Here is a 9,224-nt window from a genome sequence, read left to right as displayed (position 1 = left end):
GAACCCGTGTCCCCTGCATCGGCAGGCCGACTCTCAACCACTGCACCACCAGGGAAGCCCCCAGACTCTTATTTTTATAATGCTTTAGTTACATAGGTTGAATGAAATATTGAAAAAACATTGTTCTGAGACAGCATGGGACTCCAGAAACTAAATAGATTTTAAAATTCCCTTTCAGTTTCCAAATCAAATCGAACTATTTTTCATCCCAACAAATATTTTGAGTGCCTGCAATATGTAAGACATTTTGTCAGAAAAACAGCCTTGCTCCAGAAAGACCTGAACGTTAATCTAGCTAAACTGGTCTTAATCAGGTTGATGTAATGGATGTTGTCATTGTGAAAGCAGTAATACATCTTGAATCATCTATTTTTCCTTTCTTGCATTACTCAAAGAATATGCAGGACTTCCCTGGTGGCGCAGTGGTTAAGAATCTGCCTGCCAATGCAGGGGACACGTGTTTGAGCCCTGGTCTGGGAAGATCCACATGCCACAGAGCAACTTATTCCATGAGCCACAACTACTGAGCCTGTGTGACACAACTACTGAAGCCCATGCGCCTAGAGCCCGTGCTCCGCAATAAGAGAAGCCACTGCAATGAGAAGCCCATGCACTGCAATGAAGAGTAGCCCCTGCTCGCCACAACTAGAGAAAGCCTGCACAGCAATGAAGACCCAACGCAGCCAAAAATAAATAAATAAATTTATTAAAAAAAAAAAAACAAAAGGAATATGTAAACATATTTTACCATTAGGAATATTAAGAACATGCCTATGAATTACTTCCATCCACTCTTTCCAATGAAAATGAGTAAGAAACCTAATAAAAAACTCAGTGAAAATGGTATAAAAATGTTTGAGGTTCCAAAGGGTAACCACAATGGTCATCTTGTAAAATATGATCTTAAAACAGATATGTAATCCCTTTATTTTAGCTGACCTGATAATGACTTCATTGTCATCATACAAATCCAAATTTAGAAACGTTCTACAAAAATGACTGGCCTTTCTTCTTCAAATATATCAACGTCATCAAAGGCAAAGTAAGGCTGAAAGAATGCTCCAGATTAAAGGAGACTAAAGAGGACAATTAAATGCAAGATGTGATCCTAGATCAGGGGATGAGGACGGTAGGGGAGAAATGTACTATTAAAAAAAATCATTGGTCTTCCCTGGTGGTGCAGTGGTTAAGAATCTGCTGCCAATGCAGGGGATACGGGGTTGGGCCCTGCCCCGGGAAGGTCCCAGATGCCGTGGAGCAAGTAACCCCATGCACCACAACTACTGAGCCTGCACTCTGAAGCCTGCAAGCCACAACTACGGAGCCCCGCACGCCTAGAGTCTGTGCTCTGCAGCAAGAGAAGCCACGACAATGAGAGGCCCGCACTCGGCAACAAAGAGTAGCCCCTGCTCGTCACAACTAAAGAAAGCCCACGCACAGCAATGAGGACCCAACACAGCCAAAAATAAATAAATTAAAAAAAAAAAAAACCATTATGTTTGGCCATATTTAAATGTGAATAGCACACAAGATAAGAGCACCACATTTACATTTAATTCACAAAATCAGTTACATGTTCTCAGTTTGATAATTGTATTGAGGTAATTATATAAGGAAATGTCCTTGAGATGCAAGTATTTATGTACTGAGACATGATGTCCACAACTTACTCTCAAAAGGATCAGCAAAAATAAGAGAAAAGAAAGGCCCAAAGCAAAATGGTACAGGAACTTAAAACCAGCCACAAAAAAAAAAAAACAAAAAAAAAACCAGCCACAAGAATTCAAGGTGCCTTTAGTGAAATAACATTTCTTTTAAAATTAGATGGAATGGACTTCCCTGGTGGCCCAGTGGTTAAGAATCCGCCTGCCAATGCAGGGGACACGGGTTTAAGCCCTGGTCCGGTAAGATCCCACATGCCGCAGAGCAACTAAGCCAGTAGACCACAACTACTGAGCCTGCACTCTAGAGCCTTTGAGCCACAACTACTGAGCCAGTGTGCCACAACTAATGAAGCCTACGTGCCTAGAGCCCATGCTCTGCAGCAAGAGAAGCCACCGCAGTGAGAAGCCTGAACACCACAATGAAGAGTAGCCCCTGCTCACCGCAACTAGAGAAAGCCCGTGGGCAGCAATGAAGACCCAATGCAGCCAAAAAAATAAATAATAATAATAAAAAATAAAATTAGATGGAAGATACACACAGAATGCCATCTAACTAGAAATGCCTCAAGAATGTTCTAGAATGGGAGAAGTGCCTTTTTTTTTGGCCACGCTGAGTGGCTTGTGGGGATCTTAGTTCCCTGACCAGGGATTGAAACTGTGCCCTCGGCAGTGAAAGCGGGGAGTCCTAACCAGTGGACCACCAGGGAATTCACGAGAAGTGCCTATCTTTAGGGCTTACAGGTAATCCACAAAAAGGTGAAGCTAGCCTCGAACTTAAACATAAGTTCCCCAAATGCCTGTAGAGAACACTTGTCCAATGGTAAAAATAAGGTAAAAATGACTAAGTCAAACAGATAATATTTTTTGTAAGACACGATACAACTGATAAGGTTGCCTCCACAAAGACTGCACGCTTCAACTGCTCACCCTTCCGGTAATTGTGACGATAGATGTGGAAGGCATACAGAAGCTCATAGTAATTGTAAGTCATAAGGTCCACAGCTCTCGCACGTGATTCAATTATTCCCACAACCTAAAGGAGGCAATCAGATATCAAAGTTAGTAGCCAGCGTGACAACCACCACAGCTGTGTCCAGTCATCAGTGGATAAATAAAATTACCTCATTATGCAGATTCACATAGGGAAACTCTACGAGATCCTGTAGCTGTGAGCGTTCACAAAGAACTACCACCAGCTGCCGTAAACAATCTAACTGTCTAGAAGGAAAAGTGATATGAGGGTAAATTTTCTTAGTGGATTACACAGGGCTGGTAAATTGCCTCCTCTAAATAAGACTGTGAGATTGATTACCTGCTGGAATCAGGAATTTGGGTTAAGGCTTCATATGCGTGGCTATTGTGACCTAAATCCAAATGATGTTTGAAAATGCATGTCCTTAAAGTAGCCTAAGTATCAAACATAGGGAAAAGAAGAACAATAGAAATTAAAACACCACATCCACGATAAACCTCAAGGGCAATAACTAGATTACAGTTAGTCCTTACCTGACTTTTCCAGTCATCACCTGCTTCAGTTATTGCTGATGTAGCCAACTGAATAACCAGTTCAGGCAACCCAACGACATCGAGCAGACGCAAAACCTAAGGGGAAACAGAAGAAGAAATTTCCATTAATATTAACGTGGTATAGTGCACTTCAAATTGGAATACGATTTAAAATCAATTAGAAAGATAAGTAGGTAAGAAAAAGATTAAATCAAAGGTGCCGACAACAAGATGGACAAGATTATTTGGTTAATATTTGAGATTTTCCTTTAGATTCTACTGTTAAATAAGACACCTGTTGTAAAACCCTTTATTGGTCTTTTCTGTGCACAGCTCTATCCTCAGTGTTTAGTACATAATAGGTTCTCAGTAAATGTTTGTTGAATGAGCAAATATAATTTCCCTACTAACTTTTCCTACTAACTGTTTAGGTCACAGATGAATTTAAAGCCTAGTAAATTAGCATCATAGCCTTATAGAAACACTAAAGAGAATACATTAATGTCTGACATAACCCATTTTAATACAACATAGGATAGTGCTCTTTAAACTTTTTTGATTGTCCACCCTATTGAGAATGTCTGAGTACACTCCCCAGACATTTACTTATACTATATACACACATTTCTAAAAAGTATGTATAACACTTTCAAAATAGAAATTTCTTAAAGATGAAGATAAAGGTAGTTTAAAAATTATTATTTGTAGTTATTAGTACTTACTGATTATTTGCTTTTTTCTGCCTTATTAGCAGTATAAAAACATCTTTTTCTTCTGGATGCTTACAGTTTTTTGTTTTTTTTTTTTAAGGTTATACTTCTTAATGAAGTATAACATAGTTAGAAACGTACACAAATCCTAAGTACATAGCTGGTTGAACGTTCACAAAGTAAACATACCCATGTTCCCAGCAGCCAAGTTAAGAATTATAATATACCAATACTCCAAAGCCCCCGCATAACTCCTTCCAGCCACTACTGAATTTTATTAGTTTTGTTTTTAATTTCATGGAAACAGGATCTATAGTATTCTTTTGTGTGTGTGTGCCTACTTTTTCTTTTTTAAAAAAAATAAATTTATTTATTTATTTACTTTTGGCTGTGTTGGGTCTTTGTTGCTGCACGCGGGCTTTCTCTAGTTGCCTCTCAAGAATGTTCTAGAATGGGAGAAGTGCCTTTTTTTTTGGCCACGCTGAGTGGCTTGTGGGGATCTTAGTTCCCTGACCAGGGATTGAAACTGTGCCCTCGGCAGTGAAAGCGGGGAGTCCTAACCAGTGGACCACCAGGGAATTCACGAGAAGTGCCTATCTTTAGGGCTTACAGGTAATCCACAAAAAGGTGAAGCTAGCCTCGAACTTAAACATAAGTTCCCCAAATGCCTGTAGAGAACACTTGTCCAATGGTAAAAATAAGGTAAAAATGACTAAGTCAAACAGATAATATTTTTTGTAAGACACGATACAACTGATAAGGTTGCCTCCACAAAGACTGCACGCCTCAACTGCTCACCCTTCCGGTAATTGTGACGATAGATGTGGAAGGCATACAGAAGCTCATAGTAATTGTAAGTCATAAGGTCCACAGCTCTCGCACGTGATTCAATTATTCCCACAACCTAAAGGAGGCAATCAGATATCAAAGTTAGTAGCCAGCGTGACAACCACCACAGCTGTGTCCAGTCATCAGTGGATCAATAAAATTACCTCATTATGCAGATTCACATAGGGAAACTCTACGAGATCCTGTAGCTGTGAGCGTTCACAAAGAACTACCACCAGCTGCCGTAAACAATCTAACTGTCTAGAAGGAAAAGTGATATGAGGGTAAATTTTCTTAGTGGATTACACAGGGCTGGTAAATTGCCTCCTCTAAATAAGACTGTGAGATTGATTACCTGCTGGAATCAGGAATTTGGGTTAAGGCTTCATATGCGTGGCTATTGTGACCTAAATCCAAATGATGTTTGAAAATGCATGTCCTTAAAGTAGCCTAAGTATCAAACATAGGGAAAAGAAGAACAATAGAAATTAAAACACCACATCCACGATAAACCTCAAGGGCAATAACTAGATTACAGTTAGTCCTTACCTGACTTTTCCAGTCATCACCTGCTTCAGTTATTGCTGATGTAGCCAACTGAATAACCAGTTCAGGCAACCCAACGACATCGAGCAGACGCAAAACCTAAGGGGAAACAGAAGAAGAAATTTCCATTAATATTAACGTGGTATAGTGCACTTCAAATTGGAATACGATTTAAAATCAATTAGAAAGATAAGTAGGTAAGAAAAAGATTAAATCAAAGGTGCCGACAACAAGATGGACAAGATTATTTGGTTAATATTTGAGATTTTCCTTTAGATTCTACTGTTAAATAAGACACCTGTTGTAAAACCCTTTATTGGTCTTTTCTGTGCACAGCTCTATCCTCAGTGTTTAGTACATAATAGGTTCTCAGTAAATGTTTGTTGAATGAGCAAATATAATTTCCCTACTAACTTTTCCTACTAACTGTTTAGGTCACAGATGAATTTAAAGCCTAGTAAATTAGCATCATAGCCTTATAGAAACACTAAAGAGAATACATTAATGTCTGACATAACCCATTTTAATACAACATAGGATAGTGCTCTTTAAACTTTTTTGATTGTCCACCCTATTGAGAATGTCTGAGTACACTCCCCAGACATTTACTTATACTATATACACACATTTCTAAAAAGTATGTATAACACTTTCAAAATAGAAATTTCTTAAAGATGAAGATAAAGGTAGTTTAAAAATTATTATTTGTAGTTATTAGTACTTACTGATTATTTGCTTTTTTCTGCCTTATTAGCAGTATAAAAACATCTTTTTCTTCTGGATGCTTACAGTTTTTTGTTTTTTTTTTTTAAGGTTATACTTCTTAATGAAGTATAACATAGTTAGAAACGTACACAAATCCTAAGTACATAGCTGGTTGAACGTTCACAAAGTAAACATACCCATGTTCCCAGCAGCCAAGTTAAGAATTATAATATACCAATACTCCAAAGCCCCCGCATAACTCCTTCCAGCCACTACTGAATTTTATTAGTTTTGTTTTTAATTTCATGGAAACAGGATCTATAGTATTCTTTTGTGTGTGTGTGCCTACTTTTTCTTTTTTAAAAAAAATAAATTTATTTATTTATTTACTTTTGGCTGTGTTGGGTCTTTGTTGCTGCACGCGGGCTTTCTCTAGTTGCCGCGAGTGGGGGCTACTCTTCATTGTGGTGTGCAGGCTTCTCACTGTGGTGGCTTCTCTTGTTGCAGAGCAGGGGCTCTAGGGTGCGCGGGCTTCTGTAGTTGTGGTGCACGGGCTTAGTTGCTCCACAGCATGTGGGATCTTCCCAGACCAGGGCTTGAACCCGTGTCTCCTGCATTGGCAGGTGGATTCTTAACCACTGCGCCACCAGGGAAGCCCTGTCTGCCTGCTTTTGCTTAACATGTTTGTAAGACTGATCTATGTTATTTCATTCAGCAATTCATTTCATTGCTGTGTTGTAGTCCATTGAAAGAATATACCATAATCCATTGATCCATTCTGTTAATGGATAGTTGGATTGTTTCTAGTACATGAATTTATGACATGCTGCTTGGAACATACATACATATCTCTTTTAGTAAACATGTATATCTTTCCATATATATTTAGAATTGGAATTACTGGGTCAGAAGGCATGTCAAAGATTGGAGCCAGTAGGTAAAAAGTTTTCCAGAGTGGCTGTAACCAATTTATACTCCACCATAGGTGATCAGGATGCCTTGATTATTTGCATGGCTTCCTACTATCTTCAGTTGACATTTTAATTCAAGGTACACTTAGATTTTAAAGTGGCATTCTTGAAAAGTTCAATTGTTTCTGGCTGATTCTCAGACCTGATTATAGACCGTCACTGTTTTTACCTTGCAATGCGGTTGATGAAGAGCCTATATCAAAAGTAGAAGTGCCGGGGCGGGGGTGTAAAAAAAAAAAAAAAAAAAAAAAAAAAAAGTAGAAGTGCCAGCCCTATCTTATCCTAATTTGTTCGTATGTACTTTGTTAATATATTCAATCTGGCTGCTTCACAGGAATTTTTTTTTTTTTTTTTTTTTTTTTTGCCACACAATGCATGGGATGTGGGATCTTAGTTCCCCAACCAGGGATCGAACCCACACCCCCTGCATCAGCAGTGTGGAGTCTTAACCACTGGACCACCAGGGAAGTCCCTTCACATGAGTTTTTAAAAGCCAAGTCCATACTGTGAAGGTGATTTTCATTATTTTAAAATTTTATTTATTTAATTGAAGTATAGTTGATTTACAATGTGTTAATTACTGCCGTACAGCAAAGTGATTCAGTTATACATATATACACCTTCTTTTTTTTTTTCGGTGATTTTCATTAAAATTAAGCAATATAATGTGTAAATCAGCTTAACCAGGCAAACATACTGAAATCAAGTGGATGAGTGAGAGTGCCACTCTGCAACCCTGCCCCTCGCTGTGACTCACTCTTCCCTCAGATGCCTACCTCGAGACTAAGTGACAAATGACCACCTGGTGAAAGGACCAAATAAGGGCACTGGAGTCAATCCTGATATTAAACATTAGCATATCTTAATTTATTTGTTCTGTGAGTGAGTCCACTGGAGCAGTGATTTTTTTATGTTTTTTTTTTCCAGTGATGAAAACTATGGAGTGTCTCCACAGAAAAAAATACAAAATGCTTTGCACGTATTTTCAGGGGATGTACTGATACCTCAAACCTATCTGGCCTCAGATTAAAAATCTTTACTTAAAATTCAAAATAATTTTCTCATTAGTAGAATGGCAGACAGTTATTAAGAGTTACAAATCTACTTCTGTATAAATTCATTTATCTCTTTAACAAGCAATGAACAAACTGTGAAGCCTGCTCCTGTCGCATTTACTTTTTGGTAGGAAATCCAGATAAACAAATAACGTAGAATCTAGGGGTGGAGTCAAGATGGTGGACGAGGAGGACGCGGAATTCGTGTCTCCTCACAACTAGGGCACCTACAGGAACCTGTGGGGGGGAACCATGGACACCTAAGGGGATGGCAGGAACCCCCAGCGACCAAGTAGGATATGTGAAGTGGGGGGGAGTGAGGGGGGAGAAGTGGAGGCTGGGGGGGGGGGCACAGAGGAATGGAAGGGAATGCAGCCAGCACTTTCCCTGTCCACTTAGGCACTGGAGAGCCTGTTGGGCTCTGGGGCCCAACACTCTGCCCAGGGAGCCTCCCTCCTAAAGCGCAGAGCCCAAGCCCCACCCCTACACCCCCACCCAGGGTCACACCTCTACACTTGGAGACCTCCTCTGAGACCCCCTCCAACATGCCAGGCCTAAACCCCACCAACACACCCACACCCAAGGCCTTACTCCAAACTCCTGAACCCCACATTCCAGAGGTCCTCCTTGGGAGGTGCTGCCACTCCCCTTCCACGCAAGTCCTAAGCAGAGGCCCCACCCTACAATTAAATGTCACCCTGGCTAGGCCTCACCCCCAAGGCCTTTTCCAGCTGTGTGGGTCCTAAGTCTATGCCCTGCCCCATGCTCAGATGTCACCCCCCACCCGCCTAGGTCTGCCCCAGCCTAAACTCTGCCGCTGCCTAAGTTCCGTCCCCACCTAAACTCTGCCCCCATAGCCAAGGTTTTTTTTTTTTTTTTTTCTTCTTTTTTGCTCTTTTAGATTGGGGTTCTGTTTTACCTTGTTGATTCATTTATATTTTTTTCTAATAAATCTTTTATTTTTCTACTTTTATTCTTTATATTTTGTTATTGTTCTGCTCCTTTTGGCTTGTTCCCCCCACCACCACCACCCTTTTTTCTGTTGTGGTTTTATTTTACCTTGTTGCAGTTGTTTCAATTATATTTTTATTTTTCCTAATATATTTTTTATCTTTCTAATTTTATTTTGTTTTTTATTCTTTGTTATTGTATTGCTCCTTTTTTTTTTTTGCCACACCACATGGCTTGTGGGATCTTGGTTCCCAGGCTGGAGGTCGGGCCCAAGCTCCTGTGGTGGGA

The 9,224-nt window shown here is 39.8% G+C and overlaps 1 protein-coding gene across 1 annotated transcript in view; it reads right to left on the bottom strand.

Moving 5' to 3' along the window:
- Window positions 1-9,224, bottom strand: part of NUP160 (nucleoporin 160) — a 53,561-nt gene that overhangs the window by 9,845 nt on the left and 34,492 nt on the right. Inside the window, exons 24-27 of the mRNA XM_024749343.1 lie at window positions 5,258-5,353; window positions 5,064-5,158; window positions 4,873-4,969; window positions 4,679-4,784 (exon numbers count right to left, since the gene is read on the bottom strand). Coding sequence (XP_024605111.1) covers window positions 4,679-4,784; window positions 4,873-4,969; window positions 5,064-5,158; window positions 5,258-5,353 — 394 coding nt within the window. The remainder of the gene's footprint in view (window positions 1-4,678; window positions 4,785-4,872; window positions 4,970-5,063; window positions 5,159-5,257; window positions 5,354-9,224) is intronic.

This window comes from Neophocaena asiaeorientalis, unplaced genomic scaffold (assembly GCF_003031525.2).
Source record: "Neophocaena asiaeorientalis asiaeorientalis breed wild unplaced genomic scaffold, Neophocaena_asiaeorientalis_V1.1 scaffold43, whole genome shotgun sequence".
Taxonomy (NCBI): domain Eukaryota; kingdom Metazoa; phylum Chordata; class Mammalia; order Artiodactyla; family Phocoenidae; genus Neophocaena; species Neophocaena asiaeorientalis.
Note: the sequence above shows the minus strand (reverse complement) of the source record. Positions and strands in the feature narration are given on the sequence as shown.